Source organism: Dermacentor andersoni, chromosome 6 (assembly GCF_023375885.2).
Source record: "Dermacentor andersoni chromosome 6, qqDerAnde1_hic_scaffold, whole genome shotgun sequence".
NCBI lineage: Eukaryota > Metazoa > Arthropoda > Arachnida > Ixodida > Ixodidae > Dermacentor > Dermacentor andersoni.
Genome location: NC_092819.1, coordinates 101,638,204 through 101,663,330, shown reverse-complemented (window position 1 = coordinate 101,663,330; position 25,127 = coordinate 101,638,204). Strand labels below are relative to the sequence as shown.

The window sequence follows — 25,127 nt, the reverse complement described above, 5'->3', positions numbered from 1 at the left end:
GCTAGGACTAGTTCTCTGACATCTTTTGTTTTTTTGAAACTGATTTGCCAGCCATGTTGTGCTCATGCGCCTACCACAAACCACCTTTCTTTTTTCTTTATCCTATTATGCTCATTGAGCTGTACAAGTTCTTCACCTCTCAGGGTAGGATGCCTTAAAAATGCACGCAAATGGTGTTCTATATTACTATTACTTCGACTGTCAAATGTGCACACCTTCAGGTGGAGTGTGTTCATGATATTATGACAACAGTGTCATCCTCTTACTTTCTTTTTGCATTTGGTGTTGGTGCAGAGGCAGAAGTGGAAACATTCATGGTGGACCGCCTGGAGCAGTCGGTGCTGCAGGACATTGAGGCAGACAGCTTCTGGTGTATGAGCAAGCTGCTAGACGGCATCCAGGACAACTACACCTTTGCCCAGCCAGGCATACAGAGCAAAGTGAACACCCTCAAGGAGCTCATCCAGCGCATAGACAGTGAGGGAAAATTAGTACACTTCTGGAAAGATTAAGAAAAGTTTACATGAGCATAAGATCTGGCCGTAACGTTAACAACACTCTTGCAAACATTTCGGAACCTTTGGCATGGAGAGGTTAACTCCCGTATTCTTGAATGTTTCTCCACCAAACACTCTGCCTTGACTCAAGAAAGTAGATGGTAGCCACACCCCTTGGCAGAAGTGGTCACTGCACTTCATAGACTCCACAGCAATTTTGAGAAGCATAATATCTTCATTCGAGGAGTGGGACTGTACTCAATTTAGTGAAGTGGAGGAAGAGCATTGAGTCGGAAGATTGTTGGAGAATACAAGGGTAATACTCACTGATGAAGAAAGCTGTCTTTGAAGGCACAGCTTGCCCAAGCTGCAGCTTTGTGCTTTTATTTACTTTTTTTTTCTTCACCATCAAAAGGCTTATTTTTCTACTGTTCGACAACATTAAACCAAGTCATAAGCCAGTGCTCTGTGTGTCAGCTACTCTTCATCGCATTCTGTGTGCTATTACCGTTCGTTACAAAGCATTTATAATGTAATGCTTTGAAAGCGATATGTCGATGCACAGTATGCAATTGTCAGGTGAGACCAGGGTTCATATCATGCAAGGACTTTTTAAATTCTCCGCTCTTCATTAGCCCTTCTTCATTGGCTGGCATGGCACCATGCCTTTGCTATTGTCACTGTTGACCATTCACTGCTACAGGTGACATTCATTTACACGAAATGTGCACTAAAAAGTAAAAATGCCATAGGGCATCTTGCAAGCCGATCTTAAATTTTTTTAACTTGGTGATTGGGGCAATGGAAGCAGGAAGGTGGTTCCGTTCGGTGACATTTCCTGACACAAAAAAGTGTCGAGACAAATTAGTGTGACAGGCTTGCAAGCATTTTTTGTAACCACAGTCACTTTGCATAATGTGTAGGTAGAAGAGTGTCTATTTTTCTAAAATGATGAATCTTACAACCAGGACTCAGACGTGAAGATTTGGCGCATAGTGAGTTTTCAGGTAGATTCAAGGTTCTTTTCATAGAAGTTACGCTAGGTTGATGAGAATAATTTGACAGGGTGCAACGAGTGGCCTGTTCCTGTTTTGCATTTTACCGAAGTGCCGAGGGCGAAACTGTGCCTCATCTATTGCCTCCCCTCTTGATTTCTGCCTGTTGCAGCACCACTGCATGACCACCTCTCCAAGCACTGTGTGGAATTTCTACAGTTCACCTTTCGGTGGATGAACAACCTGCTGATGCGTGAGCTGCCGTTGCACTGCACCATTCGCCTGTGGGACACGTACCTGGCCGAGCCCGAGGGCTTCTCCACTTTCCACCTCTACGTGTGTGCTGCGTTCCTGCGCTACTGGTCCCAGGCACTGTTGCGTGAGAGGGACTTTCAGGTGCGTGCATGTGTGTGACTGACGATGATTGACCAGCCCACAGGGACATGACATGACAAGAACTTTATTTGAGTCCTGAGGGACTGTGATCTTGGGAAGCTAAAACCGAAGGCTCCTGAAGATCAAGTCGGTGGCGCCGCCCACGATGGGACCGGGAGATGAAGTTCCACCGCAATGTCGTGGGCCCTCTGGACAGCCTGGAGTTGAATGTGGAGATTGCTGCTCTTGAGGGATTCCTGCCATTGTTCTTTCGTGATGGGTGGAGAGGCGTTAAGGGCTGGGCACAGCCAGAGCATGTGTTCAATAGAGCATGAGTCATGACCACATTTGGGGCACGACTGTGAGTGGTCAAGATCTATCCTGTTAAGGGACCGAGGAGTGTGATAGGAACGGGTTTGCAGAAGTCTGGGTGTGCTAGCCTGAGGTTTGTTCAATTTAGGGTGAGGGGGTGGAAATGTCCTCCTGCCCAGTCGATAAGGGGATAATGGGACTTAATATCCCTGGGACTGCGACATTAAGTATGGAAAAGAGTTATTTGCCGCTATGGCTCAGTGGTAATGGCACTGCGCTACTGAGCATAAGAGCGAGGTTAAATTCGAGGCTGATGTGGCCGCGTACCAATGGGGATGGAATGCAAAGAAGCTTGTGTACACGTTAAATCATCAGCCAAAATCAAACCGGGGCACCCGCAACTATGGCGTCCCATATAGCCCACTGCACATGTTCAAAACATGAAACACCACAATTCATTTATCATAAATACGTCAGTTTAGACAGGGAGATTATTTCTTCGGAGCACTTGTTTCTCTTATTTTATAGAAAGGAATGGACAAAATGTGTGCTGAGTTTCCATTTTGAAATTTCATGCCCCCGTCGATGGCATCATTATATTAGTGGAACTCTGTGGATGTCTCGTCATTTTTGTGTATTTTGTATATTCAGGTGATCTTTTTTGTTGGTAAAGATAGACAGCACCATATTCTAAAGAAGCCAAGGATGAAGCGTAGCAAGTTTTTGGTAACTTTTACTGCACCACAATGGCCTATACACAAAAAGGTACTACTAGATCTATGGCGTCGCACTGATGTACTAGCGACATTTGGGTGTTGGTGCAAAAAAAAAGTTAGGCTTTTCACAATATTAATGCACATAGGGTTTTGAAAGAGCACTTTACCCGTCCAAATTGATCATTAATGCTCCTTTAAGATCTTTGAAGTCCAATAGCAAGCTTTCTTTATCAATCATTGGTTAACACTGTCATGCTCTTGCATTGCAGGGCCTTATGCTTCTCCTTCAAAACTTGCCAACGTACGACTGGGGCAACGAAGAGATCACCCTTCTCGTGGCAGAGGCATACCGGCTAAAGTACACCTTTGCCGACGCTCCTAATCACCTGCAAGCCCGAAAGTGATGTCAACAAAACGACACTGCTTGTGTACATGTGTGAATGTGTGCATCCACGTGCCTCACGTCCTGCCATTCATCCGAGGACAGCAGACACTTGAGACCGATTAAAAGGGAGGGCCAATAAACGATGACAGCGTCGCGCCGACACTCACGACTGGAGAAGGAGGGCTACAAAAAAGAAAGGCATTGTGTGTGCTCCTTTACAAGTCGGCCGGGGAGAAAGGGCGGTGGAAAATGAGAAAGCTTGCAGGCCACTGACCAGTGCTGCCTCATGGTGCAACTGTACATCTGTAGGATCTCATCAGATGCGGGATGGACTGGTCTCTCAGCAATCCCCCACGCAGGGCACAGCAAGGCAGTTTGGGCGACAGTAATACGCATTGACGCGCAGTTTGATCCAGTGAGCGTTCAGGCTTGGGTAAAGGCGCACGCTCGCTGCCAAGCTACTGAGGTGGTTTTGCTGGCAGGGCTTTGTTAGCTAGCTAGCTGTCTTGTTCTTTACCACTTTTTCAAGGTCCCTCTTTGGAAAGGCTGGCTGTGCAACTCTTCTTGGAAGATGCTGGCCCTGCCTTGTCACCCGCCTTCCTGCAAATTTTTTAACTGTATATTTTTGTACATTACACATAAAGCCTCTTTATGAGATTCCCATTAAAGCACAGTGGAGAGTGGATGTCTGGGGTTGCTCAAGGGAATGTGAAGTGCCTGCTGGATTAATCTCTGTGGTCCCGGTGTTAGCACGTGGGGAAGCTTGCTCCGCGGGCTTCTCTGGGTTGTAATCTCTGGATGAGTGATGAACTCTTGGTTGTCCCTGTGCAATGTGACCTTTAGTGTGTTGCCATGACACACAGGCATCTCTTTTTTTTTTTTTTTATTAGAAGTGTGAGATTAAAAGTATGTTTGAAGGGCGGATTTCCAAGAGTGTTCATTTAACAGCAGTAGCTGCGTGACAAGTTTTCGGTTCTGCTCAGAAGTGACAAGGCCTCAACGGGCAGTGAGTATGTTTAGCAATTAGAAGAATGTTTGTTGTACTGCACAGGCACTTGTACCCTGGAAGTCTTGATCCTGACAAAGAAGCTCGGAACAGCATATCATGAAAGCATGCATAGCAGTGTCTGCCTGGAGAGGCTGCTGCTCCATTCTTTGTAGTGGTGCCTATAGGAGAAGTAGCTTTCACAGTGTATAAGACACACGCAAATTAGACTATGAAGGGCCACCAAAGCAGAACATCTGTACTAACAGCTGTGCAGTTTGATTCTGATGACTTGTTACGATTACATTGTATTGCTGACTTCACACAATATGTGTATATTAATGTATTGTCCTCTGTAGTGCAGTCGTATTGGTTGCTTCAGAGACAGATACGTACATGTTCACTTCTGTTGAAGTTGCCATTGGGTCCCATTGCCGTGGAGGTGCCCGCTCGTGCCTCATTAATTGCTTTTACTACGAACATACTATAGTTACACTATTTAACAGGAAGCCCAGCTAATACCTAGTAGAACCCAGTTAGGGATGGCAGTATTGGGTTGAACTAGTTCTGCTTGTTAAAGAGTGTTTGCAATTAACACTCAAATATTAAGGCTAGTGGAAAGAATAAAGGCCTAACTTCTAAAATAGCACGGGACATATGCGGAATGCACCATTAACTGCAATGCATTCAGTGTCAGCTCATGGTAAAGATGCCCTGGGGCCCAGCTCTGCTTCACTTGGCCTTGTGCTCATGCACTGCAGTTGAATCTTTTGTGCCCAAGCAACCACAATGGCTGGATGAGGTTATACTGTGAGCACAAATGACCTTGACAGGTCGCTGATGTTTTACACTTAAAGGAATCCAAGTGTCAGGTCAGGGTGAACTTGAGTCCTTTTTACCACTAGGTAGCATGGTGGCAACAGCTAGGCGTCGAGCCCACACCCTCTTGCCCGAGTGCATTCCGATTAATAGAAGAGAGCTGTGGACCTTCGTTTTGTTTTGCATATTAGAATGTTGCAACTGCTCATAAAAGGAATATGGTTGCGCCCCTTCCACCTAGTCTTTGAACACTTCCTTGTTTATGCCAGGTTACTTTGTGTCAGTTTGAGTCGCTTTGATTGTTAAATAAAGTACAGCCTGTGCAGAAACGTATGCAACAGCTGATTACATTTGGGGAGCCACCTGAATCCTTAAGAAGCATTCAGATCGTGCTCACTTCACAAATCTAAAATCTGCCCCCCCCCCCCCCCCCCGCCCCCTCTCCAAAAGAAGAAAAAAGCTCTGTGTTGGATGGGTCACAGTGAAAGTCGGCTCGCAGCTGGTGTGTAATGCCCATTTAGTTTATACAATCTAACACTTGCAGTTCAGCCTCGCTGGATGAGCTAGTGCCAGTGATTCCTGAAGGAGTGGGGTAAGAAAATGACCAGTGAAAGGAAATTAAAATATTTAAATAACGAAACTTTTACCATGTTGATCAGGGCAACTTTATGCTGCAATGCTAATGTTTCTACCTCGGTATATGGGAATGCATCGCACGAACTGACACACAAGGTATGCAGGACATGGATGCTTAATCATGGCGTTTAGATTTAAAATAGTTTAAATAAGGAAAAATAAACTGCAGATGCTAGCACTGCTTTTAATCTTCAGACCATCAGGGATACACAAATCTCCCATTTTAAAAGATAGACTGTACGCTAGCTTGGCGTGCCTGTAGTGGCGTGTCCGTGCCTCGCCCCTTTTTCGAGCTATCTCTGGTGGTCGGGGTCCGCGCAACATAGCTTGCAGTGCAGAGCTTCGGACCACGACATTACAAATAAGCAACATGCATTTCTGGAATGGCAAAGTGGCGCTTCTGATTACTTTGTGGCTCGTGCGCACCTACAAGCATGTAATGCGGTTTGTTCGCACTTCAATGGTGCAATGATTCGTCTTATTCGAAAGACATGGCAAGTGGCGGCCTTCTCGAAAGGGTGGTATCCGTCAACGGCATCAGTGGCATTCAGCAGCCGGACTTCTGTTAAAATGCGGCCGTAATTATTGTCACAATGCTATATCTACTGGTGCAAGCAAGAACAAAAGAAAAAAAACAACCAAGAAGTTATGAAAATTAATCGTCATAAAAGGAAAACCAAACCAAACTATACAAAGGCAGGAGGTTAGTGGAAGCGCTAAAGACTATTCTACTTCAAGGAGGCGCTACACTCGACGCTCCAGCAGCACGATGGAGGCGTTTACCGGTTTATCTTTCCCCGCTTTCCCCTCATTAGGATGCAGAGGCGGTGTTTTGGGTGTTTATCCTGCGTTGTCAGCGGTGAGCTTTCACTGTTAACGAGGGAATAATCAATCAGTGAAGTCCGGTACTATTCAGTTTCCCATCCTCGAACTGATACCAAAAAACGTGTTGCCGTGCCGTGACACCTGCTGACGCAGCTGCTGGGGGAAGCACACGCCGCGTTGAGTCGGCGTGGCCCTTGATTCTAGCGGAGACACAACGTAATCGAGCGGAGCGGTACAGCTGCCCTGCCCACCGATGGCACATGACTGACCAGATCGGCTTATTTGCTGCTTCGTGAGTGATGTGACGGGGCAGCTATGGACTTGAGGTCAAGCGAATACCGGCCACTCTTTGGCGGGCCCGTCGACAGGCCGCTGTTCGACGACAACAACACGCGGGTAAAGTGTGCTGGATCTCTTCTCTCTGCGGCTGGATCGTTGCGGCTGTGCTAGGCGCCGTGTTTCAAATGTGTCTTTCGTAGTAGCGCTGCCATATACGTCCCTGAAAAGTTTCCTCGTTGGCGTTTGCATTCACCGAGCTTTTGATTGTGGAGTGCGCGCGCCCGGTGTCGCATTTTGTGGAAATGGCTAACTGCAAGAAAACGAGAGTGCACGCTCACGGACAAACGTGGCGTTAAGCATTTGATTGTGTTCTGCTGTTGGCACATGTGTTTCGTTGATCGTGATCTCAATATAGCGTAGTGGTTGTCGCTTTCTTTCTTTGCTATCAGTGTGCCGCTTGAGCGTTGCATCGAGGCATTTCTTTGCCGACGAGCAGCAAGGGACGTTTCCTGCCAGGAATTTGTGATTTGTGATGAGTGCCAGTGGTTTCGCGTTTGCTTTTATAACTTTTATAACCGAGAACGTTTAAGCGATAACTATTGCCGTCGTCCCATTTCTCGTTGCAGGAACGAATCCTGCATCTGCTTATAGGAGCTGTGACTGTAGTTTTCGTTTTGGTGAGTAAGTTCTACGTCTGAGATATTTTCCCCTGTGTATGTGTTCTAATGAGCTTGAATAAAACAAATTCGTTTTTCATTTTTTCCTTAGTTCACTGTTGTAGTTGCTGTAGCAGAGTATGCTCGAAATTGCGCTAAACAAAAGCTTGCTCAATTACCCATACTGTGCTGTCTAAAATTCATTTCTCTCGATTGGGGCACCAAATACCTTCTAGTGTCAGTAGGTGCAACACACATTGTTCAGTATTCAGCAAAGCTACAAACTGTCAATATTGCATAGCACTCCACCTTAATTGCATGCTATGTAGCATGAAAGATGAAATACTGGTAGTGAATTAACTTTGCTCATAAGTTCCATTACACTTTTTAGAATCATGCAAGTTACACCCGTCTCACACAGGCGTTTGGAAGGCCTTCCAAACCTTCCAGTCATAGAGCAACGGAAGTGAGAACAGCGTGAACATGCCCTGTCTTTGACAGTGTGCATGTAGTCACGATTAGAAAGAAAAAAATCAACCCAAAATGCTCTAAGAAGTAGTATATATGAGTGTTATTAATCATTTAGTAAAGTATTTTTGCCAATTGAATTTTGTGTGCTTTTAAGTGGATTTAATATTGTTAAGCTTTTGGAAGGACACGAAAATAAAAATAAGCATCTTCAGCGCCACTTAATTTTTGTGAGAAGCGCCTGAGCCACAGAACAGCCTTTCAAAAGTTATATGTAGCAGTGCCACCACTCCTTTGGGTTGATAGAGTTGTGGCATTTCGAAGGCCGTTGACTGGCATGCCTTCCAAGTGGGCCCATGTGACACGGGTATAAGTCCACATATGATTGAAAGGCTTTACGTGGTTATTCAGTTGAGCACAGAAAATCAACAGTAACTTCGCATATGCATGGACATTCACCGTTTGTGCAGTTCTGCATGTTTTAATAATTTCACGGGAGCATCATTCCACATGACGATCGGTTTCATGTCGTGGAGTACCCCTGTGAAAGTAGCATGGGTAAGCACATGCATGCATAGCATCCTCTTGTGTGAGTGCCGTCAGCTAGGCTATTCCATTCAGCTCGACAAAGTTCCTGCAACATAGTTTGTAATGTCAGTGGGCGTCCGCGTGATATTGATGAAAACCTTGTGAGCTGTGCATATTAAGCTGAATGAGAAGGTTACATTATATGACGGTGGAATACAATGCCATTTGTAGTTAACTACAAACCAAAATATGTATGAGCATGTTGTATGTTAAGAAAAATAAATTGCATTTCTGTTAAATCTGCACTTGATAACATAGAACCTCACTTCGGCAAGGCTTTTAAAGCCTACGAGCGCCTTACTACAAGCTAAGGTAAATCATAGGCTACAGACAAAATGGGACGTGCATCTTATTTCACCGCTACAGTTGACATGTGGTGCCCCAGTTCTGTTCCCGCAAATTCTGCGCTTTCTGCTGTACCTTGTCGTAGATGACGGAGGCATGGTATTAAGATGCATCTACCACGGCATGCTGACCCCTGTACAAAATTTGAGTGTGAGTGTGCTGGTAGTTTACCCGGAAAAGTCGTGTATACATAACTTGCACTCCTATTTACACAATGTTCAGTACTGTCACAGTGCAGGTGTGTAGGCTAGTGACCTCTTGTGTAAGGTGCAACCACTGCAGCTTAAGTGCAAGTTGCCTGTCAGAAAGTGAAGTGCTTCTGTCTTGTCACAAAAGGAAATTCACTCATGTCTTGTGCCCTTATCATGACCTGCTGCAGTCACAACAGACTTGCCGTGGTAACTGGTGGCTCGCCACTGCGCATTGTTATTGCACTTTTGAGCTCGAGGTGGTGAATTTGATCCTGGCCACAGTGGCAGCATTTCAATGAGGGTGAAATGCAAAAACATTAGTGTACTTACATTTAGGTGCAAGTTAAAGAACCCCAGCTGTCAAAACTAATCCGTAGTTTCCACTACGGCGCGCCTCATAATCGTATTCTTGTTTTGGCACGTAAAAGCCCAGAACCCATTCTGTGCTTGGTAATGGTCCACACTGTACATGTAACATGTATGGAAAAACATGAAACCATGTTAGAATTTGCTGCTGAAAAAAAAAGAGAGAGAGTTAATACACGAAGGCCTTTTGAGTACACATTTCAGTAGTCGGGGGGGGGGGGGGGTAAGAACAGTGCCTGCTGCTTGCAAGTTTTGTTTCAAACATGTGTGGCAAGACTGGTAACGTGGCGTGGCACGACTGAATTTCATGCAAGGACTAATCAGGTAGTCTTGTCCAAAAGCCCTGTTTTGTGTAATGAGTCAAGAAACACACAACATAAATCCTCACCTATGGCAATGTGCATGTGTCCAAAAAGGAGTAACGGAAGAAAAAAAGTAATGAATGTGTGCAGGAAATGACCACAGCTATGCAGTTAATTGTTTAACTGACCAGCTGCGGTAGCTTAGTGGCTGTAGCATTGCGCTGCTGAGCTAGAAGTCACAGGTTTGATTATGGCTGCGGCGGCTGCATTTCAGTGAGGGTGAAATGCCAAAATGCTTGTGTGCTTAGATTTAGTTATACATTAAAGAGTGTTCAAAATAATCTGAAATTTCCTACAATAGCGTACCTCATAGATCATGGTGTAGAGACGAGGCTCAGCGCACATTAATATTGTCTGGGCAAAAGCTAGTCTGCTTTATTGCTGCTGCTGCTGTAGAGACTTAGTCTTTCTGGGCCCAAGGGCATCACTGCAGTGGTTTTGACACATTAAATCCCGGTTAGTTAAACTAGCATGGGACATGGAGTGTTTTAGCTTTATGAATTACGCTGCTATATCAGGAACAGCTTGTGTAAAGTATTCTAGCTATGGCTAATTTTACCGCAAGTCAAAGAAGTTTGCGCAACTTACAGTAAATTGTTGCGCAGTTAGTTGTCAAGGAGCAAAGGTTAATAGCTTTGCACAGGTGTCCCTCCTTTGTTGCTTGGAAACTTGCTGTGCATAACCGTATCATTCTGTTGGTGAGCATAAGGTTACGAATTTGATTCCCAGAAGCAACGGCCGCATTCCTGTAGAAGCAGAATGCAAAAACACTCATGTTCTTAGATTTAGGCACACCTTAAAGGAGTGCCGGCACATATTTTCAAAGTTGCACGAACTGTACCCCATGTTACTTCGCGCGAAACCTAGAAGAATGGTACTCATCAAGTATGAAGGTCGTGAAACACTTGTAAGGTATTTTAAATCAGTACTCAAGTTGGTCTCGAAGTGCCACACCCAGAGTCGTCGACATTATTGTGACCTCATTAAACAGAGCAAATTTTGGTGATGTCGTGTAGTAACAAGGCAAGATTATGGCTTTGCTCACAAAAAAAAAAAAAAAAGAGGAATGGCAAGAATGTTGTGCGTGTTTCATCAGGCTGCACTTGTGTGTGGCAGCTACCGCGATCATAGGAATGAAGCAGAAACCATTGTACCATGATGTCATGACAGATAATCTTCCTGGGTAGCCAAAACCAAACTGATTCATAGAAACCAATGTTAAAGTAAATTAATTAGGGTGCTCTTAAAATTGCCAGCAATCTTTTCTAAGGTTTACAATGTTTGGATCTTGTTGTAGATGTCGTACTCCTAGAATCCCATGTGTTCAAACCCTCCCTACAATGTACCTCATAGCCCTAAGGTTGCATTGGGACAATAAACCCCATGAATGAATGAATCAATCAACCAACTTACTCTGGTAGCAACTTGCTGTCACTTGTGTACATGTACTAACAATGCATAAAGTCTACCATAGTTTCAGAATGGTTTGTGCAATCTGCCCCATGTGTTTAAGCAAATACAAGAACAGGGTTTTTTCATTAACACAATATGCTCAGCAGCAAGCATCACAAACGTGTGGTTGTCACTAACAGGGTCATTGTTTGACTGTACTTCACTAATTAACTCTTTCAATAACTTTCTACTCATGGTGCAGTTCAGCTTAGAGAACTACTGTACGCAGTGAAACCTTGATATAACTAAATCGCTAAAATCGGCAATTTGCTTCGTTATACAGAAATTTCGTAGTATTGAAATTTGACCTTTTATGCAAATAAGTATAGTCGCCGATCGATTTTTTTCTCACAATCGATCGGGCAGCAGAATCTTGAGAATTATCGGGCAATCGAAAAAAGCAAAGTTGAATGAGAAAACAATTCATTTTGAGAAATTTGGGAGTCGGCGACGAATGATACGGTTTGATGCCACGTCGACGATATCTTCAACTCGGTGGTACTAATTAAGCGAAGCCAGCCACGATTTCGCGTGCACTGTGCCCCTGCGGCTGATAGAGTCGCTCGCACTGCAACTACGCTATCGGGAAAAGCGCCGGCAGCCGGGAGCGAATGCTTCGTCTGTCTCTCACTACAACAGGTCACCAAAACTCGAGATTATGCCATCTCCAATACCGAAGGCGCCGGAAGAGGGGTTACATGATGCCACGCCGTTTCGGCATGCCCACTCTTTTCACACGCGGCAGATTACCTCTAAAGAAGTGTGCGCGGCTGTGTATGTGCTCAGCCACGGCCAAGACGCGCCCCAGAAATCGAGACGTGCGCTTGAGACTTGAGCATCTTTGGGGCATTCAAAGTGGCTGAGAACCAGTCTATATTGCTAAGCTTTACAGCAGTCATTGGTTCTTGATAGACCTTTTTCATAATTGTAAAACTAGCTTTCCAGTAAGGCAATTTGCCCAGCTAATGCCAATAGTCATTTTTTGCTATTCACACATAGATGCAGTTTTCTCCCCTTATGACATAAAGAAATGTAGGTGCGGCTCTCATGATGAAACCGTGCACACGAAACACTCCAGCATGTGCAGCTACCACTTTGTCCTCATTTGAACTGTGATCAGTGCTGCCATTAGTTGGGAAAATAAGCAATGCAGGGAAACATGCTTGCAAATTTGGGAAAGGGTTTATTGCATAAGGTATCCATCTTTTCATTTCAGATAACATTTATTCTTGCGTTCTTTTACTCTGTCCGCCCACCATGTGGAAGGCACATCTATTATGCACTTTGCATCCTTTGCCTTTGTTTTGCCCATGCTATGCTGGTAAGTCATTCATTTTTAAAATGTATGCTTATGTAGTGAAGTGGCAGTACAAACATCGATATAGTCACGTTGCATTGGGAGCAAATTTTTTTTTCTTTATATTCAACATTCGGTTTATGAATTGGCATCAACAGTTGGGGCTGTGCAACAGTCATGCACCCTTTGCCAGGCTAAGCCAATCTCTTGCCCGAAATGAGTGCTGTATGCTTTTCATTGGTGGCACCAGTGACCAAAGCACACACTTTTTTCTTGTAATGACTTAGGCATACAGAGGAACACATTTAACATTAGTTTTGTAGACATATTGGCTTTTTGCTGCTCTCATGCGTAGTGCCTTCACTATTAAAAAAATCTACACTCTTTGGGGCTTATCTTGTGACACAACAATAATCGTCATCTGTCTTGCTCGAATTTCCCTTCTTTAACGCTGCGAGCCCGGTACTTCCAATTCACGAATGGCATGGCGTTATCAGCACAACACAGCATTCTCCACAGGAAAGTAATGAGCGCTGAGTTCTCAAGAAAGGAAACGCAAGCAAGGCAGGTGACGATTATTGTTGTGGTACAGGATAATCCTCAAAGGGTGCAAACATTTTTAAGAGTGTTGAGCCTTGTGCAAACAAAAATATGTTTTGCTGTAATCGATAATATCGGGGATAACTTTATCAGTTGCATTATAGCAGTAGAAGATTCATCAAAATACAGCATGGGGAACCAAATTTAATTTTACATTGCTATATGCAATATTGTTATATTTGTGATGTCAGTCTGACCAAAACAGTGATAGAATCATTACTCACAACGGTGGCTGAGTGGTCGGGGTATTCCATTGGACATGATGGTAAAGTACGATCGGTGCGGGTAGATGAGAACACAGGTGTGATTGGGACGAGACATAGTGCTAACAACTGCAACTTTATTACATTTATTATCGTGTTACCATTTATTACTGTGCTAGATCCAATCTCGTTCTTCTTTGGTCCCTGACCACTTGAGCTGCTTATACTTGGAGTGTCCCGCCAACTAGCCCGGTAAAATGTTGCATGCTAGAGCTCTTGTTTGGGCTGGTTGGTGCACTCTTGAACACACAACAGGGCAGCACCTAAAAACAAGGATGCAAGAAAGGTACTGTGTGCGCCTGTCCTGTGCATGTACCATTCTTTGTCCTTGTTTTTTTCATGCTGCCCTGTTATGTGTTACATGCTGGGGTTAATTTTGAGCCAGCACCTAAAAGGATGAGTGTTAGAGCAAAATAGGATAAAAGCCACATACTGTCATGCAAACCTCTTCCAACATTATTTTTGTACAAGTCACACTCCAAAATTACCTACAAAGTAGATGATTGGAATACAGTTGTGCCCTCTTACAGTGCGCTGATTTGTGGCACAAAAAGTGTTTGCTATTGAAAAACTTAGAAACTATAGAAAGGAAGGTTTGTGGTTTTTCCGGCCGTATGAATTGCAGTAAACATATGCTTATTAATAAATTAACAAGTGTGATGTCACTCGAACACAGGCAAGCATGAAGGAACAGATTTTGCTTGATGACCTTGAACACTCGCTGTCACAATGCTGGCATGATGAAGAGTGCAAATAGAGGGGAGTGAACACTTCCACTACCTTTTGCTTCAATGCATCCGAGAAACCTGAGATTGCATGACCTCCAGCGCTAGGCACGTGAAAAGACAGTGCATATGCAGCCACCAGCTGTCTTGGTTTGCCCATCATTTGCACCTGCCAGCGATTACCTTCAAGAGTGGGCACGGGCGATGTATGAGCTCAGCTGCGCAGACAGCCATGTGCTGCCAGAGCTGTAGGGGATGCGCTCTCTATCACGTGACCTCTGACGTTGGGCGCGCATCAAGCCACTGCCCTTCTCGGCTTGTCCTGGCACGCTTTGCCCCGTACCCATAGCATATAGCTCTCGGGGCACATAGGATCTTATCGCACTTAATGAAACGTGACACTAACAGCGGCGAAAATTTGCCTCGAGTGTCCACGTAATTGCAATCCCAATAAAAGCAATTTTGATGTAGTCATAAAGTTGCAGGTTTGGCATTTAACACGTGAAGATAACGAACATTGTGATATTATGTCAGAAGCATGGTGAAGTTGACTTAAATAGCTTGTGCTCAACGGGGCCACTCGTACTGCTTCCCAGGCCATCCGTGTTCTCTCTTTGTGTAACCAAGCACCATGTACATGTTTTGGCACATTGTACTAGTTTCCTTTTTCTGCGTGAACTTTGTCCGAGTACCTTCAACAATTTCACAGTTCTGTTATTGCTTCTATGAATTCGAGGCTGCCTTTGACAGCCAGGTTTGGACTGATGCACAGTCCTTCACCAAGCAGTTAGTGCTAGTAAAATGTGCAGCTTGTGTGGTCAGTGACCTTTAACATTGAAATTGTCTCAGAAGGCAGTGTGGGATGCTTGCGAGTCTTTGTAATGGATAGTTATGACAGTGCGGCACCAATGGTTATTTATGTTCATTGTACCTGAACTGGTATGGTGACCAGGTCGTCGTAAATGGGTGGCGCACCATAGGCCTCTTGCATAAATTGAGTGAGGAAAAGCTGTTCATATTGAATTTTTACTTAAATTAAGTGGACCCAACTGTACTTCACAATTTCGATATTAAGACATGGGTGAATAAAACACAGTAGCTATAAGCATAAAGATTGCTTTCTTTGGAAAAGATGATGGTCTGGAAACGAAAGCTACAGCTGGCAGGGCCAATGGGGCTGGTGCCTGTTTTTTAATGTGTTAGTTTGAACCAAAGTGACATTTATGAATCAGATGTTTCCAATCCAAGTCAGTGCCTTTGAAATATGAGGGCTTCTGCAAGTGCGTGGGGAGAATGCATTCAGAATTAATGTGGGTTTTAGAGAGCGACCTGGAACAGCTGCAAACATGTAGAACCTGCTAGGTGGAATGTGCTAAATTTAAGGATAGAAAAGTTGGACTGTTTTCGGTGGTTCCTCAGAGAGCCATCAGAAGGGAGCTTTGCATGGAGCAGAAATATAAAAACTTTATTTACATTTTTATATTACTACACACTAATCAACGTCTACTACAGTAAAAGCACGTTAATTCACAACTCGTTAATTTGAAATTTCAGATAATTTGAAGTAGCCACCACAGTCCATCCAGAAATGTATTGAAAGCAATATGTAACACATCCCGGTAATTCACCCTGAAATCCGCACTGCCACTGATAATTCGAACTCCGCACCATCCTGGATGGGGAGAGTGCTAGTGCGAGGGAGCACGTTGGCAATGCGAGGGAGCACATCGTGCGTGAGCCGCACAGCTTTGCTTTTTCCATTGGCGGCCCTTTGTTCAAGCCTTACTGGAGAGAGACGCATTTGTGCCTGGCTAGACGTGGCCAACGCCTCTGTTGCATTTAACTTCTCTCCCGTGAGGTTCCGTAGCTCAAGGGCAATAAAATCGTCGCCGTGTGCCGCACGCAGTATGTGCGAGCGAAAGTGTGCGAGGTGGGCGCCATATCTTGAAAGCGATCTGTGATGTTTGCAGAGTGCGCATAGTGCCCGTAGCTTCGTACGCGATGTGCTTTCTACGTTTAGTTTGCATTGAAGCGAGAGCTGTACAAAGGTCGATTCGCTCACTGCTACTGCCGCGATTCTGCACTCCAGCGTTTTTCAGCGAGTTTCCACGGTCGTCGAGTGAGATGTGTTCATGTTTACCTTACGCACGTGACACTGTACTTGTCAATTTAGTTAGTAAGCGAGTGTTTACAAATTTATATGGCCGGTAAAACTGCTATCCTTGCTTCATATAGCTATCTACTAATTTGCTATCGCAGTGATGCTTCGCTTTTCGGGCGAAACTGCAACATCTTTTTTTTCTTTCGCGTCAGTGGGCACGACGAACGCACATATTGAGCAAGAGCTATCTCAACGTCGGGCACATCGGACCACATTGGTCACGTACAGTTACGTTGGCTGCGCCAATGCTTCGTAGTACAGCCGTTGTTGTTCACGCCAACATGACGTAGTGTGTGTGCGTGTGTGCTCATGCCACGTCGTACTATATATTCGCCTTAACCGAGCGATTTGTTCTCTGAATTTCATTAGTTTGAATTTTGTATAATTCGAATTTTTGTAGCATCCCCTCGGAATTCGAATGAACAAGCTTTTACTGTAGTTCAGTGACACTAAGCTGCCACTTAATCAGCTGCAAACAGGCTCTGATTCCAGCTAGTAATTAACTTCTGTATTATAAACTTAGACGTAGTGCTAAAATTTGAAGTCGGTGCCCAAATTGCATTAACAAGGAGACAGCACATTTTGCCAAACGGTATGCATGAATCAAGCCATTCTGAGCTGTACGTTGATTCTTCATATCAAGTTTATTGCATCTGTCTAACTCACAATACATACCACCAAGCTTTCAGTACAATAGGGACTATAAATTCAGCACCAAACACTTTATGGCTTCCATGCAACTGAGTAGCTTAGCTTCTTGAAGTTCTAAAGAATGTGTTGCTCTGCTAGTTGGTTAGCGCTATATAGTTGCTGCACCAGCTGCTCGCAACCAACCTGTGAGCAATGCCTGTTCTGTGTCTCTTTATTTTGTTGTCATGCAAAAGATACTGTTGTTTAAATCTCTTAAGTTCTGCTTGTTTTGCTCCCCTCATAGCTGAGAAATTCTTAACAGAAAAGCAAGATTGTCATTTATGCCACCACGATCAAATCTCTGAAGGCAAGCACAATGGCATAACTGAGCAGACTCTGATCTTGATGATGCTTGATGAGAAGTCAGCGCAGCACCTGTAGGTGGGAAGTCTCCAAAGTAGCCATTGAAGAAAAGTTACTTCTGCAACAGTTTGTTTACTCGGTGTCATGGCTTAGTAAATGCGGTGTTCTACTGCCTAGCAAGGTTATTTGTTTCCTAGCCAGCACAGCTGTATCCTGACGTGGGCATATAATGTGAATATGCTTGTGTACATTGATTTAGGAGCCTGGTAAAGGTACTCAGTGGTTAAAACTCTTATCGAGTCTTCTTCCACTATGGCGTTCCTTATAGCCCAATGTGCACCTTGGCCATGTAAAATTTCATAAATAATGACATTTTCAATTAGTTTTTTCACTTTTTGATGAACTAGCAGTTTAGGCTCAATAGAACCAACAAGAGTGCAGTCGATAGCCATGCTTCTTGCTGTGCATGATGTGTGGACAGCCCACACTAAGGTTGCTGTGTACTCTTATCAACGAAAGGGCATGACTGAAGCTGAAAGCATACCAACGATATGCTGCAGGGCTACCAAGAGGCTGCCATTTCATTTCTCTTTGCTCTATCTTATGCACATAATTCTAATACACCGAAACCTTGATTTAACAAGCCTTGATGCTACGAAATTTGTTATTTTGATGAAGTGATTGAGATTTCCCTGACATTTATTTATAGAGCGTAATACACTGAAAACCTCCAGGTAATGAAATGGTGCACAAGGCAGTGCTGAAGATTTCTTTTCTTTTTTGTATATGTTCATTTGTCACTGCTTTGACAACTGCTGGAAGTGGAGTATGGCGTCACAGAACTGCATAGCTAATTTGTACACCAATTTGCCTCTTTCTCTTATGTAGCATTAGTGCAGTGTGCTTCATATTGCCGTGAAGTCAGACTTCACTAAATTTATGTATAAGTGGGACTGCTATTATTTATTTATATATATAATATTACGAGGACAGCTTGACCATCCCTCCGAACGTCTTGTTTCCTCTTCACTTCGTCCTCTTCGTTATTCCTGGCTTTTGTACTTCCTCTTCGCAATATCTGAAATTTTCGGTGCATATTGTATATGGGTAAGTAGAGCAGTCGTGACATGGACGTGGTAGTGCCTGCAAACGATGTTGCAACATGTGCGTGATAGGCTACACACAGGTAATGGACATGTAATACAGTAGTGCAGGCATTCTCTGTCAATGATTTTGCCCTAGAGATTACACAGCCATGTGGTAATTTACTTGAGGCATGTTTAGAAGTACTGTAGCCCTGCAAGATGCTATACTTACTGTTGCTGACGTCGAAGAAGTGGAACACAGTATGTTGAAATGAACGGTAGTTGCTTGTCACCTGCCTCAGTTACTTCTGGCGTTCCGTAACCAATAAAAAAATATGGTCCCCTCGGCCACAAACTGCAGAGGATGTATTACAATGTAAAAATCGTGGTTTATTACTCCATAATTTGTCCAAAGCTGTGAGTCGCTGCCGTTGCTTGGGACCCTTACACTTCAAAAGCCATGAGGGTTCCAAACCCCTGCCGTACCTGAGAAAATAGCTGATGCGGCCAATGGAGCTGGCAATTGCAGGATGGTCAGATTCACCATTCCTCCCTCTATTAATTTGCTGGAGAACAAGGTGTGTGTTTGTGTTTAGATAGTGTAAATACTGCTGCTTTTGTTGTTACTGGTGCCATTATTTTGTTATGAACCTTTGCTTCAAAGATTGCTTAGCACGCAACATTATGTTTGTGTCGGATTGCAAAAAAACTTTTTGCCGAGTCGGAGGTGAAATGTAGTGCCCTGTTGGTGTTTGTTTGGTTTTGGTTACGATTGGAGGACTGAGTTTCAGAGCTGAATACACTGTGTTGGTCCATGCAACTCATGATGTTATCTTAGCTATAGATCTCCCGCTTGAATTTGGCGCTACACTTGACTGTGGGACTGGAGAGCTTCTACTAAGGAACAGGTTACCAATCACCATAACTGAAGATTTTTAGACCCACGAAACCAATGTTTTCGCTATCTCAATATGTGACAGCCATGTTCCCATGTGTTCTTCACGCATCTGGATAGAATCCTGCAGTGGCCTTGTAGAGCCAGGCAGGTGCGCTTTCTTGTGGACAGTCAACTGTTTTATGGAGTCTGTTGCTTTGCCTTAAATGAGAATATTTGAGGAGCAAGCCACAATTGATGTACGAATGATTTCAACATCTTCAGACATAAACGACCATTGCCCAATCATTCAGCTGACTTGCGACGTGTGGTAAACAACTTGTCATCTTTTGAGCAAGATGTGCTCTAAGAAGTATTGGCCTGCCACACGTCAGTCTTTGATCTTGTTCAAAATGAGCATGCTTGGATGTTGCCGGAATTCCACATGCACCACTGCATCAACACAGGGCAAGTGTCTCTGGTAGATCAGAAATTCTGTCGCGTATCTCCCATGGAAAGAACAGTGATCGCTGAACAGGTCGATGGCATGCTGCAGGCAGGTGTTATTAAGGAGTCTTGCAGTCCCTGGGCAGCTCCTGTTATACCAGTGAAAAAAGAAGGAACTCCTGGAGATTTCGTGTCGACTGCAAAGAAAAATGTGTATTCCCTACCACGCATTGACGATGCTGTTGACTGCCTTTACTCCGCCTCATACGCATTGTTGGTTGACCTCCGGTCCAGGTACTGGCAGATAGTGATGCACCCGTCTGGCAGAGAAAAGATCGCTTTTGTTACAACTGAAAGACTCTGAGTTTAACGTCATGCTGTTTGGCTTATGCTATGCCCCAGCAACCTTTGAGCAATTTATAGACTCCATTCTCTACGATCTCAAATGAGAGACTGGCCTCGTTTTAAACTCTAAAAAGTGCCATTTCTGAAGCCCTTGTGCTAGGTTATTTCGTCGACAAGGATGGTATACAATCAGACCCCCCCCCCAAATATTCTGCTGTTAAGCAGCTGAAGACAGTGAAACGCCTTTGAAGTTTCTCGAGTCTTTGTTACTATTTGCACAGGTTTATTAAAGACTTAGCCGAGCTTGCTTAACCTTTGACAGACCTGCTTTGCAAGGACACTCCCTACATATGACTGCTTAGTGCGAGACTGCTTTTGATGAGCTGAAGCTTTTGCTAACCTTTGGGCTGCTTCTGCGCCATTTCAATCTAGAGGTGTTCACGGAACCGCACACTGATGCAACTGGCATGGGCATTGGTGCTGTGCTCGTCCAGTTTCACGACGGATGCCAACCTATCACTGCATACGCAAACCATACTCTAGTGGAAGCAGAGAGCAATTACACATTCATAGAAGTGGAATGTCCTGCTGTTGTTTTCGCCATCCACAAGTTCCGACTTGTATGGCTGCCATTTCAAGATTCTTACCTACCATCATTCTTTGTGCTAGCTTTAGACTGCTTGACTCAGCTTGCTGATTGCCAACCCCGGTAGGCAGAGTCAGAGTCCCAAGTCCAAGTCCATTGTTGTTGGAGTCCAATGCTGTCCAAGTGTGACTGCTACAGCTGAGCGGTGCCTGTACTGGTCCCTTTGCTTAATGTTCTGCCTGGGCGCCTCTCACCAATATTGCTCCAGGTTTATACTGCATTCAATTATCCTCTGTCACAGAGTCCCTGGTGTTGGGATAAATGATTGCGGTTGGCAGTTCGCCACCAATGTTGTGGAAGAGTTTATACTCTTTTGCAGATCTCAATATTGCCATTCCACGCCTTATCGCCTGCAACCCAAAGGTCTAACCGAGTGCACCAATTGTACTCTCATCAACATTTTTTCAATGTGTGTCTCAGCAGATCATAAGAACCGGGATGCCATGTTACCTTTCATCACATATGCCTTCAACACTGGCATACATGAAGTCGCAGGATATGTGCCTTCCTTTCATTTCTGCCCTCATTGTCTTCAAAGTTTTTAGAGTTTTCTCAACACCATACTTCCTTTGTCACCTTGCTAAGGTGCTTCTGCTGCACAGATGTTGTCATGCTAAAGAAGCACATCAACTTGCTCGACTTGGAATTCTTTTGTTGCATGCTCATGCTAAGGCTCGCTACGAGGCACAGCATCTGCCAGTCAAATTTGCCAGAGGGGACTTTGTATGGCTATGGACACCACTTCAGAAAAGGGGACCTTGTGAAAAGATTCTTTCCAAGTACTCCGGTCTGTTTGTCATTCTCCAGTGCTTGAATAACATGGCCTATGCCATTGCTAAGGTGACAGCTCATAACCACCGTTCACATAAAATGCAACTTGTGCACGTCGAACGATTGGAACCCTACCATCAGCATACTTTCTGACTCACTTCGTGAGTTTCATCTGCCCTGGAACAAAATGTAGCACCATGTCGAAGGAGCATAGAAGAGGAAGGAGCGGTGCAAGGTTTTGTTGATTGGCTGTTTCAGACAATCTGTGATGGCAGGTTCCTTGACTGCGAGTAGTTAAGCTGAGGCAGAGCCTTAGTTCAGGAAAAGATGAGTCATTTTAGTCCCAAAATCAAACTGAATATATTACCACAGAAAAAAAACAAAAAACAAGAGAATATGAAATAGCACACAGAAAGTGCAGAAAAAGAAAAGTATAGTTTGCCATGTTAGTCCATGCGGGAAATATAAATCATCCTCTGTCGAAAACAAGAAAAAGAACTCGGTCATTGGGAATCTTATACTTGGGTGGCGGTGCGTTGACAGCAACAGCACCTGCATTGGTGACGGTGGCGGTATGGCGAGCAGTGGCAGGCGAGGGATGCGGGCGCATGGTAGAGCCAAACTCGGACAGCGGAGTCCCGAGTTCCAAGTCGAAGTATATGGCTGTCAGAGTCCAAAGCTGTCTGAGTGCAGTCGCTATGCCTGAGTGGCACCCCTTTGCTTGTAGTTCTGCCCGGGCGCCTCTCACTAGCATCGCTCCAGGCCTCTGGTCGCCCCCAGGCCACCTCTTCTCTCTGCACGGGGACTCAAGATACGGAGTCGGAGCAGAAACCCCAACAGCAGCAGGTGCGTTAGGAATAGCCGAGCCTTACACTTGGCACATCTCTCCAGGGACAGCCTGAGTCATTCTGGTTCTGTTGAGGCTCTTGGGTTCGGGCATGAAACCCGACGAAATCGACTTCAACACCAGTGATCTTCGAGCCCCCTCGTCTCCGAGCGATCTTTTCTCTCAGCATTCGAGTCTCTTGCTCGTTCCTCATACCTCTGGTTTCGTGCCGACCACTGATTGGGTGGCATTCTTTCTCCTTCGTCCAACAGCTCATGCCACGGCCTGCCAACATCTTGTTCGTTGGCCACTCGACGGTGCTTGGAGCTGCCATTGTTACACAGTGTTTCGTCGCCGCATTTCCAACTGTCCCAACCTTACGCCCCTACCTCAACGCCCTCCACTCACTCATTACACCGTCCCAGGTCTTCTCTACCCTTTCCACTCTTTTCACTCTAAAGGGATCTGAAAGGCAAATACTAAGTCGATGTGAATTATTTGAATGCCATTCCAGAAACCTCGCAACGCTTGTTTCACGCTAAGAAAAGAGTTAGTTTACGAGAAAATTGCATCTGAAGGGTTCAAATGCCTTTTTCAATGTCTAAATCTCCCGCCACCCAACCATGGGAGTGGTGACATTGCATATGCCATCACCAGCCTTTGCTGCCATTATTGAGTAAAACGGCATCCAACATACTGCGGTACTGAGCCAAGACAGAGCGGTGGATTTGCAGCTACAGCTGCTTTTTGATCAGGTGGCGTAGAGCAGTCGGGTATCCCGCGACATCACATGGAAGTTGAATTCTCTGTTAATTGCAGTTTGTGCGAGTTTTGCGAGGCAGCAAAACCAGCGCAGCACTACGTGTTAATGTAACTAAGGAAACGCGAAAGCATGGGTGGCGCGGAGTCGAGCGAAAATGAAACATTTCGACCGCCCGCGTCAATGTCAAGGGTAATTTCAATGAGTTATTTTTTCTAAAAAATGAAATATAATGGGACAAGTAACATTTTATTTCCCCCTATAATACGATACAAGGATGTTTTTTGCAGCAAATGGTTGAGTACTAGTGACAGAATTTAACTGAGGAGTGCTTTCGTCATCGGGCAAGTACTTAAATGTCTCGGGGGAGTCTCTAACCATCTCGTGCATTTACCTCAATTTCTCTATTATTAAGGCTCTGTTCGCCATAATATTGATGCGTTAGAGATTCTCGAGCGCTAACCTATCTCTTTAGCTCAACTTAATATTTGCCTTTAGTGTCCCTTTAATTAAATCTATTACATTCATAACAATATCATACAGACAGAAAACATTCAGAGGCAAGGAGTTTGCTTCATATTTAATAATTACAAGCAAACTGATTCCCTTTCCACTCTGATGTCAGCCAATCAGATGAAATCGATTAATCCCTTCAAGAAAGATGTGCAGCAGCCTGATCAACTTTTTTGCTCGCTTTAGTCAATAATAAATTAGGAATTGTGCCTTTACATTGTAAAAGCACTTTATTCAGACATGAAACATGCCATAAGCACACTGCTTGTTGACACCTTGTTTTGCCAGTAGATTTAAGTATTATTTCCTACAAACAGTTAGACTAGGACAAATTACCTGACTATGTCATAGCCGCCAAAGATTTTTCAAAAGCACTACAAAAGTTCTTATACTGTTATTGTGGCTATACTATAGTCAAATGAAAGTGTTTGTACAGTATTTATCACCTTGTCTTTTCTGTGTTTGTAAAAATTTAATTTGAAGTTCTTTTGTTTTACCCTTCATGCTTTTCACTTTGTAACGTCTGCATTATTCTGTAAGTAAATAAAATTTATTGAGGCATCCATTTATTATGACTTTTTGTTTGTTTTCAGATCCACTGGTACAGAGAAGGAGGAGTTGATCCGAAGTTTCGATACCTCATTTATGCTAATACTATGATTATACACCTGTTCTGCATATCTGCCATCACTTACTTTGTTAATGGTTGTTAGAGGGTGTTTTAGATTGCACTTGGAGCAGGCAGTTTACTGCATTGCATATCTTTGAGGAGCTGCTGAAGACCAGTTTCCCTCACAGTTTTGAAAAAGAAGGTTGGGGTGGAGTTGTGTCCAAGTGTTACATTCAACGTTGTATTTAATTCATTAGCTGAAATGCCATAGGTGTATGTTTACTGCAGGCAAATATTAAGCTTCTCTTCATTAGCAGGTGATATGACATGCACCACTTGTTGTTATAGCTGATTTTCTGTTGCATATATACTTTGTTAATGTAACGTGGTGCCTGTACACATTGGAGGCGCCATGCGTGAAACTAATGTTGCACTGTTGTTTATTTTACAAGCATGATCAGGAAACCGTCACTTATTTCCTGTCTCTGGCTTTCTGAAGCATGAGGAACCTCTTTTATTGATGGATGCCTGCTGTTTTTCAATTTTCCAGATGTCTCTATCACAGTAACTGTTGCAGTACATAACTGCAATCTATACAAGTGGTGCTTTCTATATGTGTTTGCTATGCAGCATGAATGACCTGTCTACACAACAGAAGTTACTTGAATGTGCCTTTTATCTGACAGTGTGATTAGCAATGAGCTGTCATTTTTTTTTTGTCTATTCAAGCGGTGGTCTCAAGGAAGTCAGCATTTTCTTTACTTTTTTTTTTTGTGCAGCTTTTGCATTATGGGCATTCCTAGGTTTTGCCTCGTGAGGCATCACATTCCAGGCATCTTGATATGATGCTGCTCACTTTTATCCTCACTGTCATTGCACAGTAGCATTGTGCTAGTATTGGTGGAAGTAAGAAGTGTCGCTACTTCCTGCTGTTCTTTTTGGTGGCTTCGCCTCACTGT

The 25,127-nt window shown here is 44.1% G+C and overlaps 1 protein-coding gene and 1 long non-coding RNA gene across 3 annotated transcripts in view; both read left to right on the top strand.

Moving 5' to 3' along the window:
- Positions 1-4,204, top strand: part of Tbc1d22 (TBC1 domain family member 22) — a 34,197-nt gene extending 29,993 nt beyond the window's left edge. For both annotated transcript variants that reach the window (XM_050171405.3, XM_050171407.3), the window contains exons 10-12: positions 295-477; positions 1,665-1,888; positions 3,165-4,204. In XM_050171405.3, coding sequence (XP_050027362.1) covers positions 295-477; positions 1,665-1,888; positions 3,165-3,299 — 542 coding nt within the window. In that variant the 3' untranslated portion in view covers positions 3,300-4,204. The remainder of the gene's footprint in view (positions 1-294; positions 478-1,664; positions 1,889-3,164) is intronic.
- A 2,698-nt stretch (positions 4,205-6,902) lies between these two features.
- LOC126522656 (uncharacterized) lies at positions 6,903-24,236 on the top strand. Its single transcript, XR_011895247.1, has 3 exons — positions 6,903-6,941; positions 7,451-7,501; positions 24,152-24,236. It is a non-coding gene; the product is annotated as an uncharacterized lncRNA (long non-coding RNA).
- The last annotated feature ends 891 nt before the right edge of the window (positions 24,237-25,127 follow it).